Source organism: Sceloporus occidentalis, unplaced genomic scaffold, assembly GCF_023333645.1.
Source record: "Sceloporus occidentalis isolate IW3139 unplaced genomic scaffold, rSceOcc1.0.p SCAF_15, whole genome shotgun sequence".
Taxonomy (NCBI): Eukaryota; Metazoa; Chordata; class Lepidosauria; order Squamata; family Phrynosomatidae; genus Sceloporus; species Sceloporus occidentalis.
Genome location: NW_028316995.1, coordinates 1,919,571 through 1,943,056, shown reverse-complemented (window position 1 = coordinate 1,943,056; position 23,486 = coordinate 1,919,571). Strand labels below are relative to the sequence as shown.

The window sequence follows — 23,486 nt, the reverse complement described above, 5'->3', positions numbered from 1 at the left end:
AAATTTCACTTGTTCGTTGTTTGATTTGAAGTGTTCCACATGTAAAGATCCTGGCATCTAGGTCAGCCTGATGCCTCTGTCATCTAGGGATTGTTTATACATTAACTTTCTCCTGTTATTTGTTTAGCACCATAATTACTATATTTATTTATACTATATTTGTTTAGTACTTTGCCCGGGCTATTGCAATACCTTTAGTCTTTTCTTTTTAGCCATTTTGTTGTAGATTTGCTGGTGTGCTTGGGATCATTGTCATGTTGCATGACCCCATTTTAGCCAAACAGATGGCCACATATTTGTCTCTAGAATACTTTGGTATACAGAGGAGCTCATGGTCAGCTCAATGACTGCAAGGTTCCCAGGTGGCTGCAAAACAAACCCAAATCATTACTCCTCCACCACTGTGCTTAACAGTTGGTATCAGGTGTTTCTGCTGACATACTGTGTTTTATTTTCGCCAAATGTGACCCTGTGCATTATGGCCAAACATCTCCACTTTGGTCTCGTCTGTCCAAAGGACATTGTTCCAGAAGTCTTGTGGTTTGTTCAGATGAAACTTTGCAAACATAAGCCGTTCTTTTTAGAGAGAAGTGCCTTTCCCCTGGCAACCCTTCCAAATAAAACCATACCTGTTCAGTCTTTTTCTAATTGCACTGTCATGAACCTTAACGTTTTATGCAAACTGAGGCCTGTAGAGTCTGAGATCTAACTCTTTTTGCAATTTTTCTGAGCATTGCACGGTCTGACCTTGGGGTGAATTTGCTGGGACGTCCACTCCTGGGAAGATTGGCAACTGTCTTGAATGTTTTCCACTTTTGAATAATCTTCCTCACTGTAGAATGATGGGTTTTAAATAGTTTGGAAATGGCCTTATAATCCTTCACATATTGATGGGCAACAACTATTGCTTCTGTAAGACTTCAGCTTTTATAGAGGTGGTCACACTTGCTGATGATTAATTAATCAAGGGCATTTGATTAGCAGCACCTGTCTGTTCCTAAGCATCTTAATTTCTATGGAAGCAGTAAGGGTGTATTTAGTTTTTCACACATGGCTTTTCCATTTTGGCTTTATTTTTGTTGCATAAATCATGAAACGTTGTAATGTGTTGTTGTTCATCTGAGGTTGTATTTACCTAATTTTTAGACCTGCTTGTCTAAAAATTGTTCTTAAAAATGTCCTGATATATAAAACCATAGAATTCAAAGAGGGTGTAATCACAGGACTGTATATATATATATAATATACCATATGTGTTTGATTATAACATGAGGCAACTGTAGTTTCTTTAAATTCCTTAAACACTAATAATAACATAATTGCAGTAAAAATGTAATGAAAGCGATCAGACTGATCCGACAGATCAGGGCGATATTAATAAAGAGTAATTCTTGTGCCAAGTGCTAAATGCAGAGCAGCCAGGAGAAAAGTTCCACTGGTGTCTGGGGTGGTATCCCCACATTTGTTCCGGACAAATGCATAACCTTAAAATACAATATGGGAATTGTATAAAAATAAGCTACTTCTCAGTTAATGAATAAATAATTTCTTAATTTTTTTAAAAGGTATTATGTTGAAAATTCCAGTGAAGTACTGTTTGAGAGGTGGTTTTACTGTGAGGATCTTGGAAAACAACTGATTCCAATAATTCATGAGTAAGTATTTCTTTTCAGATCACAGAATATGATATAGAAAAAGTTTGTTTGGAAATATTAATGCAGAATAACGTGAGAAAAACATAAGCTAGGGAGACGAAAAGCTCTCACCTACCATTTTTATGGAGCTATGATTGTTACATGTGTAATTACAAATCAGAACGAACTGACCAGATACAAAATGCTATGAAAGGTACTCGCAAATGTACTCCGTTACCTGCCACTTAAAAAGATGCCAAAAAAGCAGATATCACAAAGCAAAGTGTTAAAAGCCTACATAGTTTTTAAAGCTGCCTTCCATTCTACAGCTCTGGGCAATACGATAGCACATTTTGATGGACTTTTTACCTGGGACAGTTAATTAAAATATGTTTTGCATGCAAAGGGCATTAAAAGGAGTCCGTGCCAAAATGATAATACAGCCTAAATCATATCACTTTGATATTTTGTACGACAGCGCAAGCATATGGCAGCTCGGCGGATGAATTACAGAATTATTTGGCATATATGTCATTCCGGTTTAGCCATAAAACTATAAATAAAATGTTTTGACTTGACGTAACAACGTAGTTACAGTTGCCTAGTTTGCCGATGGCAGAGCCATAAAGCTGACTTTATACACCTGAATACTTCCATAACTATGTGCTGGTGGTGAGGCTTTTGGATGAAAATTTTGAACTAGCATAGAAGACAAGTTATTTTCTACAAGAAAAATAGTGAAGTGTGAAATATGAATATGATTGTTAAATGTTATTTTATATTAATTCAAGTTGCTGGATGGGATGCAATCAGCGATTCAATAAGGAACACAATGAAGGGGAACATAAGATTTCAGAATCTAAGCAAAAAGATTTTGGCTTCTTTAATGTGTGTATGAAAAATATATACCTTCTCGCACACATGCACACACACACATGTACACACACACACATGCACACACACATGCAAAGAAAAAGGAATGACCATTGGGAGCGGGGATGTAGGGCTCAGGGTGACTAGATTTTTTATGTAGCTCCCAGGATTATGAATTCCCATCTGCGGCCATCAACAAATGCCTGGGTGACTGGGACTGTTGGTCAGTCGATCCCATGCACAAAGCTGTATGTTTATCACTTTTTGTGTTTCTTTCAAATTATACATATTCTTTTTTCCAGATATTTCAACTCAAAACAATACAAAACAGGGAAGCCTGATCCAGGTAACCATGATATTCTGCAGAATTGGATTTGATAACTGTAAATGCTAAATAAATTGATTGCAGATGAGAACCATTTGACGCATCTAGTCTGTCTATTTTTCCCGAGGTAAAGACTCAGACCTTAATCAGTCCTTGGTCTCATCTTAGATTCAGGATAGCGTTAGGCCTACCCCATGCGTGTTTAAATTCCCTCACTGTTTTAGCCTGTACAACTTCCACTGGGAGGCTGTTCCATTTATGTACCATCCCCTCAATAAAGAAAAAAATCTTTACATTACATCAAAACCTCTGACCCTTGCTCCAACCTCATTTGAAATAAACTTCCCTTCTGCACTTTGTTAAATCCATTTATGTATTTAAATGTTTCTATCCCATCTCTCTCCCCCAAGCCATACATGTCATGATTAACTCATATAATGGAGTGGATGCATGGAAGGGTAACCCAGCAGAGGTGGTTAGTTTCTTTGTTTCAGCACTCAATGAGTTAATCTGAGGTTGATTTAATGTGTTTCTTTGTGAATGCCCTCTGTATCTGTTCTGGCTAGAGGTGTCATCTTCCCAAAGGACCCCTGTGGTGATTCATGGCCTAACAGATAAGGACCCTGAGTTATAGGAATTCCATTCCTATCTTAAGTGGAGGGGTTTCCATCACCTTTACCCCACCATAACTTATTGGCACATCAAAGATGGGACCCGATTCTTGGGGATGGTGTCATATAATCAGTCATGTGGTCAGAGGGGCGTTTGCTTGCAAAAGTCTGATTTAGGGACAATGCAGCGACCTCAAAGCAGAACTCCATGATATACTCTGATCGGAACAACATCGTAAGAAACCATCTGGACTTAAGGAGTTCCCACAGGCCTACTTATTGGAGAAACTCGTGAGTGAGGGTCCTGTGTTTAAGTCCCATTGCTTTTAAGAACTGTTTGCTGTTTTACTTTTATTTTGTATGTCTTGTTTTTGTAATTCTGGCACTGTGTAATCTTTGTCTTTTTGTTATTAAAATATTCATAATCCAAGTCTGTCTTTGGGCTCTAGTATCGATATCCACGAACCCTAAGAGAGGATAACACGTTACCATATTGTTATTAAGTTTTACAGGATATATATATATGTTAGTTGCCCGGGGTGGGTTGATATATATATAGAGATAAAGGTTCTAATTCGGATTTCTCACGAATCCGGTATCAAAATCGTGAGTGGTGGCAGACTACCTGGGGGGATACAGGCAGGATTTGGGGGTTAATTTGGTGTAACTTATGCCTTGTTAAGGGGTGAAGTTAGTAAATCCAGAGGCCTGGTGCTATTAACCCCTTCATGCCCACGCCCTCCACACAGTCACGGCTTGGCAAGTAGTCCTGACCGTGACAATACATATTGATATCCCTCAGTCTTTCCTCTCCAATATGTCGATATTCATCTGTAGATGAGGTCTCCAGACCCTTACACGATGCTCTAGATGAGATCTGACCAGAGATCCGCAGCGACAGAATCACTTCCCTCTTCCTGCTATTAACGCCTCTCGCTATACAACCCGGCACCCTGCTTGCTTTTTCTGAAGCCTTTTTGCATTGCCTGCTTACTTTTAAGTCCTCAGAAGTTAAATTATTCTCAGCTGTTTTGCCAGTGAATTGATTTGAAATACGTGAATGCTTATTGAATTCTGTTTGTTAAAACAAAAGAGCGCATGAAAATTATTTTCATAATGTTTTTTATACCTTTTGAAAAATGTCTTTCTCTATCATCTTCAGTCTTATGCCAAAGGCCAAACGGATTGAATAATCTGTACTGATTTTAGCATTAACAAAATAAAAGAAGAACTTTGAATTTCTTGGAAATAAGTAACGCATAATAAATAGATGCCTGCTTGTTACATAAGCTTTTTTAAAGTTAAGGACTTAAGTAGACATTGGGTCAATGAATCACTGTAATGACTTTAGCTTAGATTATTTCTATTCCTTTTTGTTCAGTATATTGGTAGAGTTTTCATTTGTTTTGGTTTCATATGAACATATCAGACAACATATCTGTGAAGGATATCAGACAGATAAAAATTCTACCATAATTAAACCTAAGCTAGTGAACATTCACCTGTACAACCTGATGACCAGAGCCTTTTCTGTTGATTTAAGGCAGAGTCAGGGTCTGGTGCTTTTGATGGAAAATAAGACTAAAACTCTAAGTATCCACGGTGGCATAAACAGTGTAGACATCAAACCCTAACCACTAAGGTGGCTTGGAGTAATTCTTTGCGTCATCCTTTAGAGTTATATAAAATGTATATGGAATGTTATGGTTTTGTATACCCGTTAGAGGGTACTGGATCACAGCAAGACATCTACTTTCTAAGTCGAACAGTACATAATAAAAAAAAAGCCATTAACCATTAAATTATCATTTCAAGCAATGTTCACTAATAGTGTCTTTTTCAAGAAACATCTCCAAAATATGTTTAGAATTTGGTAGGGAATGGTATAAAAACAGAATGCAAATTCACAAAATATTTTCAAGGATGTGGAACTTCTGTTGTGCCTGATACAGGGTCAGAGGCCCCTGACCATACTGACGTCACATCCACTTTCAGACGTGGAAGGAGGTAGAGGGGCATTACCCCTGACTTTGCCCCATGGAAGTGATGGGTCTGGTTTATCCCTAGGAGTACCTGGAACTGCTGCTTGAAGGTAGCCGATTTATCAAGTACACTTGAAATGTATTATTTTTGTTGTGTTTTCTTGAAGACCAGCAGTTGGAGGAAATGCCTTTCCCTCTCAACCCTGCCAAAGTAATGGAGCCCTTTTCTTTCGAGGACTGGATACATAAACATCGGGTGGAAATAAACGAAAAAAAATACCTAAGTTTGTTTGAAGACCACCATGACATAAAGGTAGAATTTGGGGTTTGTTTTGGAGAAGAAACCTTTTTACAGTAGTTTAAATTTGTTCCGTTCTTTTATTTTTTTTTTCTTTAGTGTAAATGGGCAGGTTGGAGCGATCAGAGACTAGGTCATTGACCAGCGGCACACTGAGGAACATAATTGCCTTTTTGGGCAACCTACTTACACTTTAAAGACAGAGGGGAAACCACACTATTGCTTGGTCCTACTCCTGAATATGCCTCTGTATAAATGCTTACTACACAAAATAATCTGTAAAAGCTTAAACATTTTAATGTTATGAAAACCAGTCACACATAAAAAGAGATTCTGTACAAAGTCTGAAAAGTAGTATGTTTACCGCAGCAACTAATATAATGATCCAATCAATAGGAACATTCCATTATACGATATGGCAATAAAACTACATTGGCCTAGAACCTCCTTTTAAACATAATTGCCTATGTATCTAACAGAAGATATAGTATTCTCGCATTTCTCTTCTAGGCAGTCATCAGTGGATCTGGAGAAAGTAAAATAAGCACAACAACAGATAAATGGATTTGGCAACTGGTATGTCCAATGAGTCTATCATGATGTATAGGATTCATGTAAAAATGTGCGACTAACAGAGGCTTGATTTATGTAGAATAAACATTTGTCTCTTATAATACTCCTCTTATAGTGTAAGATGACACACACTTTTAGATATGTATACTGAAAGATCTGGAAATTACTTTGGGAGGGAGAACTAGCTACATTCGTAATGTGTTGCATGCTGAGACATACCTAAAAGGCAGGTGGCCAATCCACCCATGGTACACGGCAACTGTAACTTTGAAAGTATATATGATTCCTTTTATTAACTTTCCAATTTAGTGTAACCAGTATGGTTGACTTGGAATAATAGTAGGTATGTGTTAAAATTCTATTTTGGCAATATAAACTATTTTTATGCTTTTGGGCTGTACTTCCTGTGTAGTGCTCACCCGCTTCTGTGATACAGAGTCAGTTCCTTATCAAGAGCAGGTCATCCTCCAACGATCTCCAACATTGAGCGCAATTTAAATATTCTTAACCTATTCTTTTTCTCTTATGGACTTATTTTAATGTTATATGTAAAGGTCACAATTATGAAAACTTGTGCAGAAGATTTTAATGGTTATGTACAATGACTATACTATATATTGAATACATATTGCTTTTATAAATGTTAATAATTACTGTTAAAACTCTATGTAGGAAGGAACGTCGACTGTTACTTTGGGCGTTACAACTATACAGTTGGAAGCTGGAGATAGCCTTCTCATCAAAGAACACACCCAGTAAGTGTTTTAAAGAGGTTTCAGCAGGGCATGGATGGCCGTACACAATCTGTCCTTCCAGGGTCCTTTTGCATCCCTAGGCAAATAACACAGTACATCTAACCAACTATCAGATTCAGGCCCGGACTGGCCATCGGGCACACCGGGCATTTGCCCAGTGGGCCGGGCCGCGGCAGGGCCGGATTGACTTAGGGGCTGATGGAGCTCCAGGCCCCTACCTTAAAATAGGCCCAGTCAGGACTGGCCGCATTAACGCAGGGCATAAGGGGCACCTGCCCCTTAAGCCCGCCGCAACTGCGACCGGGTCCGCCACTCTAAGGGGCCGGGAAGCCCCACCCCCCCCACCCCCGCACAGGGTTTAAATTAAAACATCAGGGTTTTTTTTTTACTTTATTTTACATCCTCCATGTTAAATAAAGTTTTTGTTTTAATTTAAGCCCTGTGCGGCCGCAGACCCCTAAGGCCGGTCCTGGTGGGGGCTTCCTGGCCCCTTAGAGTGGCGGACCCGGTCGCAGTTGCGGCGGGCTTAAGGGGCCCTGCGTTAATGCGGCCGTAGAGGCCGCATAGGCCCAGTCAGTCCAGTCCGGTCCTGACTGGGCCTACTTTAAGGTAGGGGCCTGGAGCTGCAGCTCTATCAGCCCCTAACGGCCCTGCCGCGGGCCCGGTCGCAGTTGCTGCTTGCTCCGGCAACAAGGTAAGTAGGGTGGGTGAGGGGGGGGTGCAGTGAGAAGGGGCAGAGCGGGGATAGATAGTGAGAGGGGGTACATATTGAGAAGTTGGTAAGGGGGTACATAGTGAAAAGGGGGAACATAGTGAGATGGGGAGAGGGGGTAGTGTGAATGCGTATGAGAATGAATGAATGAATGTGTGGATGAATTGCTTGAATGATTTGTGAGACTGCATTAATGAATGTGTTAATGATTTGTGTGAATGAGTGAGTAAGTGCAAAGATGGTATATGAAGGGTGGGCTTTAAGAATAAATAAATAAATAAAATAATGGGCTGCTCAGGCTTAAATGCCCGGGCCTGTTTTTTGTCCCAGTCCGGGCCTGATCAGATTGTAACAACTGGTGCTGATGAATGCAGACAGAACTTTTCTGTTAATGAACATTCAAATTGTAATATATAAAAATGCCTTGATAGCTACAGACCCCCCAAACAATGAGAAACCTTGGTATTAAATGTACTACCTTGTCTACAAAGAAATTAATTGGTTTAATTAATCTCCTTGGTTCTTCATCATATATAACAGACAATTTTAAACTTGAAGACCAGATAGAGATTTGAGATGTTTCAGTTCTGTAATTCAGCCCCCCCCCATGTGTGCATATATATATATATATATATATATATATATATATATATATATATATATATATACGTAGCCCTCTTTTGACTAACTGCACCATCAGGCCTCCTACCTTCCATGATGTCTCTCTCAAGCCTGAGCCTATGGACCCTGGGAGGTTGGGGTACAAAAGAAAATAAGGGTTGGCAGTGCCTTCATTTTAGGGGTTAGATCCCTGTCAGAACTAATAAACAATAGTGATACCAGATAAGGGGGATAAGGGAATGATACCCAATTGTATTATTAGCATAACAGTAACACAATCAAATATAAACTATAATATAAAATAGGAAACAATATGGAACCATCAGTATGCTGAGTCACAATGTCCCAGTCCCCCCAAACTGTCCACGTCCCACCCACAACTGCATACATGTAATCTCATATCTCTACTATATGAAGAACGCCTGATACATATTTATTTTTACAAATATACTTATTAGTAATACTGGCTAATATGTATATATATATTTTACTAAAGGTAGCAAGGATTACACAGTGTGTAAAAACTGTAGAAAGAAAAAAAAACTTTTTCCTTTTGAAAAATTTTTTGATGACACAAAAATTCTGAAATATATATCCTATGTCTGCGCTGTTTGCATAGGTACTCTTGGAACAGACATCATGGGTGTTTGGCGTTGTGCCTTTGCCAGGAACCAGCACAAAGAAAATTCCTATAATTAAGCATCACAACACTTTATAAATGGAAGCATCTGCACATTCATCTTTACAATTCCAGCAGAACCAGAAAGCCTTTCATAAACCAAAGTAAAAATAACTATCTTACGTGGCATCAGCTTCTGCATTTTATTTACAAATGTGAAAGATTTTTGGTTTTGTGCAACTTTAGGAAAATATAAAATGTCTCGATAAGCACAGACCAGTCTGTTAGTCTAATATAATGATCAAGAAATGTAGGCATATAGTGAGTTTTTGGATATATATTAAGGTTACTTTTTCTGCCTAAGTATTGCTTGCTTGATATATATATATATATATATATATATATTTATAGATAGATAGATAGATAGATAGATAGATATAGATATATATAGATATATATATATATATATATATATATATACTGAATGATTTCGCAAAGTGCATAAGCATCAAATATTACATATCTTATCGAGATTATTTTGGGCTGAATTCAATGCCATAGATAATTCGAGTAACTGATTGGTAATCATTGGTCATCATAGATTGCAATAAAAAAAAAGAGATAAAACAAAGATCTATTGGTCCAGAATGGTATTGAGATAAAACGTACCATTCATTTTATCTCATGCTTTTTTTATTGCAATCTTTGTGAAAATTGTTATTCAGTTAGTTCTAAAAGATTTAAGTTTAACATTTAATCTATCCTTCTAATGTTTATTCCATTGTATTCAAAAGAAAAAAATAAAATGCTCTTACATACTTGTTACAATATTTTGCAACATTAATTTTGAATGCATTTTTGTTATAGAAACTAATGTGTTTGCTCTTCATTTTAATGGATTGATTTCAAAATATTTGAAATTCATTAAATTTATTTTTATTCAATATAAATATATTTGGTATAGCATTGTTGTGGTACTTTGTACATACATAGTTTTGATATCTTCAGATCACTCTTGATTACCATCAAGTACATAAAACCAAGACCACAGAAAACCAGGGTGAATCAAAGAATTAGAAAGGAACTGGGCATAGTGGTGGTAACAAAGGTTCATGCGCAACTTAGGAGGCATGTAATGTATCAATATTTTATAAATCTTTTGGTTAATAATATCCTTTTTATCCCATGAGTAGAGTCTCATTGAACAGATAAGCTTAGACTGAATGCGGTATATATGATCCTGGAGATGTGGGTCACATTACCCAGCAATCCTAACCATTCCAATGTTCTGAACTAAGACTTTTTTAGGTCTTAGATAGTAAGCTACCCTTCTCACTCATCCATTTCCACCTTGCCTTTACACCAAATAAGTTGTTGCTGTCAAACAGTAAATTAAAAATGTAAAAAAAAAAGAGGACAATTATAGACATGGCTCCATTATACCGTATAATCATGCAGGAACAAAAAAAGATACAATCAAAGTTTAATTTGGGATACAAGGAACACTTAAAAAAATGAAGCAAAATCACTCAAGTGCTACAGAGATAAATTAGTAATACATATTTTCACAGCACTCATAGAAGTATGATAAAAGGGTTTGTACTAGACTTGTGCATTCGTCTTCGGGCGAACATGAAAACGAACACGAAGAGTGCGTTTTCGTGTTCGTTCCGAAGACATGAAGAAGAGAAGACAGTGCCGGTAAAACGTAGGCGAAGACGAAGACTCACACACGAAGAATCTTCGCCTTCGTCTACTATTCTCCCCGGTCCCTTCCCCATCTAACTTACCTTATCTTCACAGCATCGCGGGATTTCCGCTCCCGTTAACCCCTGCGATGCTGCGTTGGATAACGGGAGCAGAAATCCGTAGGGTAAAGGGCTGTGCAAGCGACCAATAGGCTCACTCGCACGGCCCCTTACCACTAGTTGCTAGGCAGAAAAAAAAAAATAACCTGGGACCCTGCTGCAACAGTTAAAAGTCCGTGCCAGCGACCAACAAAGTCGCCGGTACGGACATTTAACTGACACAGCAGAGACACCAGTGGTCTCCCCGCTGTGTCAGTTAAATGTCAGTGCCAGCGACCAACAAAGTCGCCGGTACAGACATTTAACTTAGCATAAATAACTTACTATAACTTCGGACACAATGCTGCCCTCTGTTGGTTTTAAATTAAGTAGCATATGCTTGAAATCCAAAGTTATTCTGCTACTCGGTGTAAAACCAACAGAGGGCAGCATTCTGTCCGAAGATATATTAGCCATATGTGGCAGTGTGTTCATTTTCATTTATTAATTATTTAAATAAAATATATCCCCATGATCCGCTGGTCTCCCCGCTGCAACAGTTAAATGTCCGCACTCGCGGACATTAATTTTGTCGAACTTCCAAACTCTTTTTTTCTATTTATTTTGGGGTTTTTTTTGTATTAAACTGTTAGACGAAAGGATCATGGGAATAAATGCAAATGAGCTCACGGCCCCATATGGCTTATATATCTTTGGACAGAATGCTGCCCTCTGTTGGTTTTACATTAAGTAGCATATGTTTGAAATCCAAAGTTATTCTGCTACTCGACGTAAAACCAACAGAGGGCAGCATTCTGTCCAAAGATATATTAGCCATAGTCTAACAGTTTAATACAAAAAAACCCCTAAATAAATAGAAAAAAAGAGTTTGGAAGTTCGACAAAATTAATGTCCGCGAGTGCGGACATTTAACTGTTGCAGCGGGGAGACCAGCGGATCATGGAAATATATTTTATTTAAATAATTAATAAATGAAAATGAACACATTGCCACATATGGCTAATATATCTTCGGACAGAATGCTGCCCTCTGTTGGTTTTACGTTGAGTAGCAGAATAACTTTGGATTTCAAACATATGCTACTTAATGTAAAACCAACAGAGGGCAGCATTCTGTCCAAAGATATATAAGCCATATGGGGCCGTGAGCTCATTTGCATTTATTCCCATGATCCTTTCGTCTAACAGTTTAATACAAAAAAACCCAAAATAAATAGAAAAAAAGAGTTTGTAAATTCGACAAAATTAATGTCCGTGAGTGCGGACATTTAACTGTTGCAGTGGGGAGACCAGCGGATCATGGAAATATATTTTATTTAAATAATTAATAAATGAAAATTAACACACTGCCACATATGGCTAATATATCATCGGACAGAATGCTGCCCTCTGTTGGTTTTACACTGAGTAGCAGAATATTCTGCCCCAGAATATATTAGCTATATATGGTACTGTGATCATTGGTCGACAGCAGGAGGCCCCCTGCTGGCGACCAATGGAGTTGCTGATACACACATTTAAAGTACTGGCGCCAGAGCTGCGTTAACCCCGTATTAACCCCTTAACCGGAAAAAACGAAGAAAAAACGAATATTCGCCCGAAGAGAAGACAGGAACGGGCGAATATTCGCGGAATACGAAGATTTTTTTTTCCCCGAAGACGAGCACGAAGACGAACACGAAGAGCCCCCTGGTGCCCAAGTCTAGTTTGTACCATGTTAGCCGTTAAGAAAACAGGAGAAAAGTATAGTTAAAATTATATCATTTATTGGCTGAGAGTTTAATTGCGAGCTTTTGAGACCAAGTTGTTAGGTCCCTTCCTCAGGCATTAATCCTAACAACTTGGTCTCGAAAGCTTGCAATTAAACTCTCAGCCAATACATGGTATCATTTTAACTATACTTTCCTCATAGAGGTATGGAACTAAAAGGACATTCAGGGACTGAAGAGTGGAACAAATAATTCATGTAAATCATTGCATACTTGTGTCTAGAACAAGGTTAGTTTGGCCCTGGGGTGGGGTAACTGCCCCCACATTGTTCAACTTTATTAGTCAACTTGGGCTGGCACACTTGTCCTGTGGTAGTCAGCTCGCTAGATTGAGTGTGTGGTAGAGTGAGTGTATATATTATAGTGTAGACTTGTGTATTCAAATTCATACAAATGCACTCACTCTTATTCACACTTTCTCTCGTGCCGTCTCACACTCTTTTTTCCCTACGACCGCTTCTGTGCCCCTGTCTCCTTTCCTGGAGCCCCGCTTCTTGTCTTGTCTCTACTTGTTCTTCTGTCTTCTTTCTTCATTTACTTCTCCTCGCTATCTATTCTGTTAGCCTGGCCTCATAGAGCTCTTCCGCAAAAAATTGAAGGAACGGTGGCGAAGGTTGTCCCCTGTGGCTCTGTCCTTTTGCAGAAGTAACCCGAGAGGCCAGAATAATGCACAGCTTCCCTGAGAAAGAGAGGTGCAGAAACACTTCTCTTTCTCCATAAATCCATGTTCATTATTCTTGCCTCTTGGAGTACGCAAAAGGGCAAATGACAGCTCCTCCATTACTCTTGAATTATAAAGTGAGCATGCGCATTCCAAACATTATTACACCACGTCTCATCAGTAAGAGACTTCAGAAGCATCAGATCTACATTTGATTTATATTAAATGTATATTTTAACTGGACCCCAGTTTTCTTTAGGACTGTAGGAGTCTCTGAGAGGTATTAACAGATTGCCTTACAGGGGAGCTATGCAGGACATCTAGCAACAAGACATTTTATATAGAGGCAGTGACTGCTCCCATTAAAGGCAGGAATCCATTTTTTACCCAGGATATCATTTTCAAACATTAAGAGGGATTACGATCCGATTACACCAAGATGGTTCCTTATTTTTTGCGCGCTCAATACTTGGGTTGATCCTATTTTTATAATCAATTGATTTGAGCATGGGGTTTAAGCGATCACATCATTTTTTTTAGTTGGTTTAATACATCACTTTTGTTGTTAGTCACATACATATAAGTGCGCTTATATACACCTGTTTCCTTTTTTTTGTTATATGCAATTTAGTTTCTGACATGAAACAAAGCTTGTGCAGAACATGTACACTTTGAATGTTCTTTAATTTTGGAAAATGGATCATTTGATCATAGTAACTAAGATATAAACTGGTGAGTCAGCATCAGATATTTTGCTGCTGCCAATTTTTAAAGCACTTTCGCATTCATCTTCTTACACCCTGAGGCTCTGCGTAATTGATGTAAGATTAATTGGAAGCAATCTTAAAATTAAATAAATTATACATACGCATGGCATGAGTTGAGCATGTCAATTTTTGAGAAAGTTTAATATATGTGTAATCATTTTAGGATGAGCAACTTATCACCCATTCACACACCCAAAGAGTTAATAGTATTCTTATTCTGCTATTAAAAAAATGGTATAATTATAGAGCAAAGCAAGATAAAATCTTTAATATATAGAAAGTTATCTAGAAATATAACACTTTTTAATTTCTGCACATATGTTATTTAGTAAGTGAAGAAAATATGAGGTATTTAGAGCTAAAAACAAAATCTTGTTGACGTTTATTGCTTCTATATAAATTATACACCTGCTCGTGGCAGACGCAAGGAGGAAGAGCTGTGTAAACATTCAGATGGTAGACTTTAAATTAGGATGTTTATTTTATAAAAATCCCTTGTGTCGTTAAGAAGAAACGCTTGCCTTGAACCCCCACTGGTCCAAAGATCCTCCCAGAGAAGAAGGGAGAGATGAGACATAAAGCCGTACTACTATAATGTATCTTTAAGCAAAAAAACGTCCTTAATCTGTATCATTTTTTCCTTTTATCGTTTGCGTTATAGATTCCTCAATCAATTTGAATTAAAGTTCCATCCCTGCTTGCTTATAATCCAGTTATAATATTGATATAATGTACACATATGCTTGTAATTAGTGACATATAAAATAAGAAACGTTTTCCTATCCGACAGTGGATGATGCCGCATGTTTTGCATCTCTGGCCTGGACATCTGGGACATCTGGCACACCGGGCAAAGGCCTGGCACCGTGCTACGTGAGCATACAAATGTTGGGTTTTTGGGACATATCCTGATGTCAGTCACACTTACTTCAACAGGCGGCCGCTGGCCTTAAAGTGCCAGGCCTCCTCGTCATTGCCAACCTGGCTCTGTGGCTTCCCATATAGGTTTACTGCCTATTTTAGATGGGTAAATGGGTCCTGGACTCGAACACTTGGGTCACGCCATGCTCAGCCAGTATAGGGGAAGAATATGAGGATACGTGGTAACTAAAAGTATTGATACTACAGATATTCAATAAAATTCTGTTCTCATTAAGAATACATTTAGACGCAAGCCAACTTTAACTGACAGACCTGGAGCCAGCCCTGAAGTTGGCAAGCTGATATGAAGAGTCACAGTGAAATATTCTCACAAATCTTCCATTAGACAACCCTACATATACGTGTAAAATGGACTTGTTAGCAACAGCACATGGATTTTAGCATTGGCAAATTAATATATTAAAATTACAAGCAGTTGTTTTGGAGATATTTAGTTTAAATGTAAAGAATTTTAAATTATTCAAACGGTGATTTTCAAACTTGGGCTAGCCCACTTAACCCATGGTAGCACTAAGTCGAGGAGTGCGTGCGTCAGAGCGAATGTATGTGCTATAGCGTAACATAGCGTACTAACATATTTTATTTAAATTCAAGGGACTATTTTAACTCAGCAGAGCTAGGTTTAGTTGCAGTTGATGGAAATATATCTGCTGAACTCACCGGACTTCATTTCATGAACTAGATTCCATTATGGAATGGTGATCACTCTGATGCACACACAGGCACTTTATAAAGCCTGTGAAATGAGCAGAAAAGGAAAGCCAGGCCGCTGTGGGTATATATTCCAATCAAACTACAAAAATATATAAAGAAAAGTGTTAAAAATCTTTTAAATGTCAGTGAACCGCTATGGCGACATAAATGCAGTTTCATGCTCCATTAATGAATAAAATACTGAAGCTCTTCAGTTTATGGAAGTTAATGGCTGGAACAAAGTGTCGCTAGTGAAGGAAACCCTTGGAACTTGACTGCTGTCTTCTGCCAATCACTAGTAATGTTTCAGCTTCAAGGCTTGTTTAGGTTATTAAACTGAAATTTTATGTTTCTGCGTCAAGGTCTGTTTAGCTGATTAATTTAAAATTTACAACTTTGGATGCCAGACCAGAAATGACATGCCGTGCGACAGGCCATAAAACAAATAAACAGCTTAATGTTTGGGAGCGGGATGCAGAATGAATAAACATACGCATCATTCGAAACGCGCAGCCATTGTGTGGCAGCCATTTAAAGGGACCCTCCAGCGTTCCAGGGAGCCCCTCAAACAATCGATGCAAATGAAAGGTATTGGTCATGAGCATTGTTTAACGCAACAAAAGAAAAAAAATACTTACCTGAGGTACAAGCTAAAGCTCTATAGCTGCCCACCCCTCCATAGTCCCACATTTTGCACCACTGATTGATCTCTTCAAGTAGCCAATTGGTAGAAAAACGCCCCCCAACTGAAATCGCTTGCATGCAGGGATCTTATTAGGCACCCATCTGCAGCATTCACTGGCGCTAACCGGCCGATCTGCAGAATCCCCCACGTATTTCCAAGGGGGTCACGAAAGAACTCTCAGCTATTATATGCATTAAGGTGCATATGATGACCGGAGTGGTCCTTAAAAATGAAAACTACTGCATAGAATTAACAATACAATGTCTGCATTATTCAATTTAACTAACACCATGACATTTAATTTGACATCTTAATATAAAATGTATAGTGTGTATATATATATATATATATATATATATATGTGTGTAGTTATATCTGTCAAACTCGTTAAGTGCATAATATTAATATGTTGACTCTTATAAATAATTATTTGCGTTTAGGTAAAAAACACTTAGTATTTTATGTTATGTAGCATCTTAGTATATACATATAGGTATCAGTAATTAGATACTGTGTTTTTTTTGTTGGATTACAATGTTGTTAGCATGCCTTGTGTTGTTTCTGAATTTCTTGCTTGGGAAATTGCAGCCGTAGCGTGTTTTTGATTACTATCGCTTCTGCTATCATACAGGCAAAGAACCATGGTACTGCATATTCCAGAGTAATAAGGCCCATGATATTTCCGGGGAAATGGGAATAGTCCCAAGGGCAGGAATTAAAGCTTCTCAAAAAAAAGCCTGTTGAGAATTCCCATGCATATGTCCATAGAGTATATATTAAACATCTTAAGACTAGATTGCATTTTGTCCTGAGGAAAATGAACATTTTTTCCATGATGAAAATTGCTGTTCCGTATATGAAAAAAGCCCAAATGCTGCTGACGCCGATCAGTTTCCAGCTGTAAGTGTGATAGAAATCCCATGCTGCGGTGAACATGATTTCACATACATATCCATGCAAGGCATAAATGTACCACCTAAAAAAGCCATGGAGGTGTCTTTTTTTCTCCATCCTTTTAAGATTCTGGCCGGTAATATTCGCCCAGCTTTGAAAGACAGAAATAAATAAACAATCAATTAGTTGAAACGTAGAAACATTCAGCCACTTTGTCTCCTCTGATGTAAATATTTAAACCTCAATCAGTCTTTGCTCTCATCTTAAAGTTATATATATATATATATATATATATATATATATATATATATATATACATTCCGTGTACACATCACATACCAGTTATTATAATTTTCTACCCAAAAAAGTTTAGGTCATACAAAAGTTCTCTTTCCAACTATTCCACAATTTCTAGTATATTTTTGTGGATATATCCCAACTATATAAAATTTCAAATTAAATAATATTAATTATAATAATAATTATTATTATTTTTATAATGCATAAATAAGTCAGTGGGGAGAAATATAAATAAACACTATTTCTAATACATTATTTTTTCTTGAACCACTGAGAGAAGTATGCTTATCCCTTATAGAATAGAACTTTTTGACCCTTGCCCAGCCTCAAATAATTCATACTGATAAATAATCTAAAAAATGCTGAGTATTATATTTGCCTTAGTGATTTACTTAAGTGAAATCAGTTAACTTTAGTTTTTGGGCCTGTCAGTTGCATAATTTAATTATGGCAATAATATTTTTTACTTGTGGTATTTTAGAAGACTCAATTTGTCTTCAAATGTCCATACAAATAAAACAAATGGCGTCAATAACAATTTCTCTATTTACTGACAGCATGTATAATGTTTTGATAAATGCTATGACATCTCGGGATTATCTATGCATTTATATGCTTAAAATAATTTAATGATCATGGATAGTTTATGTAAGGCATACCTTTATAAAAAAACTGAAATAAACATTTAAAAGGTTAGTTTGTGCCTAAACTATTTCTTTAATTAAACAAAAAGGCCACTTCAAACACATTTGACAAAGTAAAACTGAAAAATGTACGTGAATGGGTATATTTTTTTAAGTGTTTCATTTCAGAACTTTAGATATTTAGCACACAGTATATACTTAATAACGTTCAAAAAATGTATATATTTTTGGTCTTCAGACAGCTCTAGCATGTGGAATAAAGTCAGTAAAATCTGTCTTTTTTACTAATCCTTTGTGATCCTTTAAAACACTATGTTAGTAAATATACTAGAGTTAACAAAAAGTACAATATATAACAAGAGCTTCTTTTATAAAATAATAAAAACAGCTTAAAAATCCAAAGTTAATTTCTAAATTTTCTTTTGGAGAGTGGAGCTTCTCCCTGTGTATTATTCAGTGCGACTTCAGAACTCAAACATGACAGATGACATTCTGAACAATGTAAAGACTTCTAACACAATGGATAATGCCTCTATTGCCCCTATTGCCCAATAAACAGTTTTATAGAACAGTTTTATAGAAGAAAAAACTGTGCTTTTCTCATTCTGATATAAAAGACGTCTGTAAAGGGAAAAAAGCATTATTACCTATTTTTTTTATATTGTAAGTATCCGAGATGAAAAATCGTCCTCACCTGTGTCTACTCCAAAGTTTATTCCTGATATCTTAGATTGCTTTTGCGGGTCTGGCAATTAGTTAATATTTTCTAAGCTTGTAGATCAATTAGGTTAAAATAAAATTGATCAATATCCTGCTGAGGTGTGTAAAGAATGGGTAAGATTGCGAAAGTCGAGTACAGATAAGCAAAAAAGAGATGACACGAACTGGTTCGGTCTCTTTGCTTTTACAAAGGTCACTAATAGCGTGCCGTAATAAAGGGTGAAAGAGCAGGTGTTTAATGTACATGTATAACTATGGGTGAAACGGAACTAATTCATACTAGGCTTCATGAAAATATGATATTTCGATTAAATGTATGGGTAGGCCGCTCTTATTTTTCCTTGAGGGAAAATTTTAGCTGTCTAGTGCATGTAAATACAGGGTTTATTTGGCAATAATGCAAAAAAAGGTGAGAAAAGGGCCGGAGCACACTTGGGACACACTGAGGTTGGGTGGGCTGTAAACTTGCCCAACCACCCTGTTTTGTTTATACAGGGGGCTGCAGACAAATGTAGTAATAGGAAAAGGTAGGGAAACATTGAGAGAGAATGTGGGAGAGCATGAGAAAGTGTGAGTGCGAGTGTGGGAGAGTGTGAGGGAGAGTGTGAGAGAGAGTGTGTGAAAGAGCGTGAGAGAGGGAATAAGGGTGAGTGGCAACATATTCCATTTCAGAATGTAAAAAGCCATATGAACTTCATCCGAACCGAAATGGTAGGAGTCAAAATTCGTTGTCCAAAAACCAATGGAGCAAAAACTTAAGAAGTTGCTTTCAAGAACCTATAATTGTGTGTCCTTCAGAAACGAAAGCTATTCAAAGACGCATTAACAAGTATATTTCCACGTATCCAAACGTACTATTGTTTGTTATTGTAAAGGTAGCACTATACTTCATACTGATCTATTGGCGCAGTAAGCTAGTGATATGATAGTAAGGTAGTATTTAATAATCAGTTGATAGTTATTGCTCAGGAATGCATTATTAAACACAGAGACAAATCAGTTTTTGTTAAACCTTTGTGTGGCATTCACATTTATATGATTTCACACTTCACACGCCATTTGCTTAAAAAATTCAAAACACCTGATATTCCATTAGTAAAGTCCTTCTACTAGTGCTTCTGCAAATGCTCTTGTTAGGGTCTTTGAAGAAGGGCATCAGTTTAAATAACTTTTGTTGTTATTCCAGCTTGACTGTGCCCAGAGCACAAAGCAAGGTCCATAATGACATGGCTGGATGAGCTTGGTGGGGAAGAACTTGACCGGCCGCACAGAGCCCTGACCTCAACCGATTGCGAGCCAGACCTTCTCCTCCAACATCAATGCCCGACCTCACAAATGCTCTACTGGATGAATGGGCAAGAATTCCCATAGACACTGTCCAAACTCTTGTGGAAAGCCTTCCAATGAGAGTGGAAGCTGTTATAGCTGCAAAGCGAGGACTAACTACATATGAATCTCTATGTATTTAGTGTGTAATGATCAGGTGTCCCAATGCTTTTGTCCATAAGGTGTATATTAATATCTAATATAAAGAAGAATTACCTTTATATAGAAATATCAGGAAACATGAAATTCCTCCTGTTCGCTTAGTGGCCAATGTAAAAATCCTGAAACGTCTCAATGACATAAAATGTCAAAACCACTCCATCCCCTCCTCCTTTCATAATTCTATCTATACCTTAAAATGAAAGAGGTCACAAAAATGATACTCCACGTGCTACAGGTCAGGAGAGTTTTTTTTCTTTTTGGTCCTCAATATCCGGGATACATTCATAGGTCCTGTTCCTCCATTGTCTTGGATCTGTCCCACATATTGTTCACCACTGGGTTTACAAGTGATCAAAGAAGTTAACAATAATTATATTTATAAACATGTTGCCATGATTAGGCTGAACCTTAAGTTACTCACTCCGCTTGTGTTTTGCTAGATAAGTAAATTAGCGAAAGGGAGGAGCTGTCATGTCAGTATAGATAATATGTTCTTAAAGGTAAAGTCCCATGGAAAAAAATATTTTTCTCCTTGAGCATAAACCCCAGTGGTAATTATAGTAATGCAGGCATTGACAAAAACCTGATTTTATCATATTTTCTTCCTATAAAATTCCTTTATTTGCAGACCTGGAGGCTGCCATTGTTAGCAGCCATGCAATATTTTAGGAGACTTTCCCCGATCAAACAACCCACTGAGCTTATTCTTTATGGTAATGCTAAGTAAGTCAGTTCCTCCAGAGACTTTAGACTTTAACTAGACACAGTGTCCAAAGGAATGATTGAAACATTCTATTTTGTACCACAGGCAGTATGATAAAGAGTCAGGGTGTTTGTGTAGTAGATTGGGCTAAGATAACAGAGAAAGAGCACATACAAATGGCTAAAACGCAGCTGCCTGAAAACACTATATTATGCAAAGACGAACTATTTTCAAAAAGAAACGGCACAGTATCTTTGAAAAACACACATTTATAATCTGATACTAGTAATGAAAAAATTGAGGGGCGTTCCCCTTTAATGTGTCTTAATTTCTGTACTACGATGGACATATTGGTATGTGAACTAAATGAAACTCCTTGTTGTTTAACTGACAAAATGTGTATAAAAAAGCTTTCTATGATACTCTGCTTTTTGATCCAACTACTCCTTGTGTTTAAGACTCTTATAATAAAGTGTTTTCCAGCTAAAGGATCGTTCTTGTGCGACTCTTCCTTGGTTCTTTTGACAAGCTGCAACATGGTCATATGGATAGTGCTACAAATGATGTAGGGTTTTATGTTAAACATTTTCCTTAAAAAGAAGCAAAAGTTTTATTAACCACAATGGTCACCACATCAAGACACGTGGACCTTCAAAAACTAACTTGGTGACAATAAAGGAATGGGCTTTTCAGTAACTATACATAATTCCCTGTGAAATCACACCCCTATAGCAAAGATCCAAAAAAGAGCATTTCTAAAGGTTAATAATCCTACAAAATTGGGGATCTTCAGTACTAAATCTACAAAATGCACAGTTGAGCCCAAACTCATTGTATGCTGAAGGATCCTCTTCGGCCTAGACCTACCCAATAGTCTAGACCAGCCAGATAAGCCTTTTTGTATGCAAACATAATATTTATTGGGGTCTAACCTCTCTGATCCAGACTTAAGCCCTTCCACTTGCTACAAATGTAATTTCTTCAGTTAATAGAAGTTAGAATGTGAATCGTTTTATGCAAATACAATGCCAATAATATATCTATATTAAAAGTATCTAAATATGTCTTTACTTGTCTAAAGTCAAGAATAGGAATTATGTCATAATACAAATTGTTAATATAGTCTCACACCTAGCTAGTTCAGGTGAAAATTAAAGCATATATACAGCTGCAGTAAAATGTATGTGAACCTTTGGAATTACTTGGATTTCTGCATATATAGGCCATTAAATTTGATCTGATCTTCAACTAAGTCACAACACAAAACACGCAAAGAACACACACACACATTTGACAAGAGATAAGAACCATTTGGTCTACTTCAACTAATAACACGCTAACAATTTTACGTTTCCATGTATTTATTGAACATACTGTGTAAAATTCACAAGGTAGGGTCTTAAGAGTATATGGACGCATTGGCTAATGACTTCTTCATAAGAGAAGTCCATAATTGGAGTAAGAGGTGGATAATCTGCAGTCTAATCCTGATGAGATTGGAGGTGTTGGTCAGAGCTGCCCTGTTATTCACAAGAAGCATTGTCTGATGTAAACCATGCCTCGAACAAAAGAGAGGAATAATAATAAAGGAATAAATAATAAAGCTGGAAAGGGTTATAAAAGTGTCTAAAAAAAGAAGTCTGTATCGCAAAGATTGCGTTTGTTTGGCACATCACAAATACTGTTGTAATTATATAATTTCCTGATTCTGTCGTCTTTCAATAAAGTCTACACAATTTTCTAATTACGTAACATGTTTTTGGCACTCAACTTTGTACTTAAATATTTTGTAGTTATTATATCATGCTTTTTTGCAGTGAATTACTGTGATTTCCTGCAGGTGAAGTCATTTCATAACCTGTTCACCAAAAATGTGTTCTGCAAACAAAATCAGAAGTAAACACTGCATTAGGGAAAAAATTAAATTGTAGAATTATACCGCAAGAAATGTAAAACCCCCCCCCAAAAAACAGTATAACCCAAAATGAAGCTAATTCTAATTACCTGTAAGATACATTGTAGTCGGCACCATTTTCATTGATATATATATTGCTGAGTATTACTGAAAAAATGATACGGCTGAGCATATTAATTATTATGGTCATTTTATTTTCATAAACTAGAGGGTTTAGCAAAACATTTGGTATCGTTGAAATTAAAACTTGATAAAGGAGCGTTCTAAGGAGCGTTCTTTAAAACAATAAAAAACGTGATTCATTTCCCTATAGCTGCTACAGCATTAGTCTAAAGGCAATTTTCCTCTGGGTCTTTTGTTACAAAACGTATATGATCCATTAAGTATAATAGTTAAAGGAAAAAAAAGCTTAACTAACATTTTATAAGCGGAGCAAAAAGTATAACTAACGCTATTTTTTATATTCTTATTACTTTATCCACCCTATCAGCCCCA

General features: G+C 37.1%; 1 protein-coding gene across 1 annotated transcript in view; it reads left to right on the top strand.

Annotated features, from left to right (window-relative positions):
• Positions 1-23,486, top strand: part of LOC149303134 (3-hydroxyanthranilate 3,4-dioxygenase-like) — a 112,700-nt gene that overhangs the window by 15,110 nt on the left and 74,104 nt on the right. The window contains exons 5-9 of the mRNA XM_089481343.1: positions 1,566-1,655; positions 2,810-2,853; positions 5,593-5,738; positions 6,234-6,299; positions 6,969-7,051. Coding sequence (XP_089337469.1) covers positions 1,566-1,655; positions 2,810-2,853; positions 5,593-5,738; positions 6,234-6,299; positions 6,969-7,051 — 429 coding nt within the window. The remainder of the gene's footprint in view (positions 1-1,565; positions 1,656-2,809; positions 2,854-5,592; positions 5,739-6,233; positions 6,300-6,968; positions 7,052-23,486) is intronic.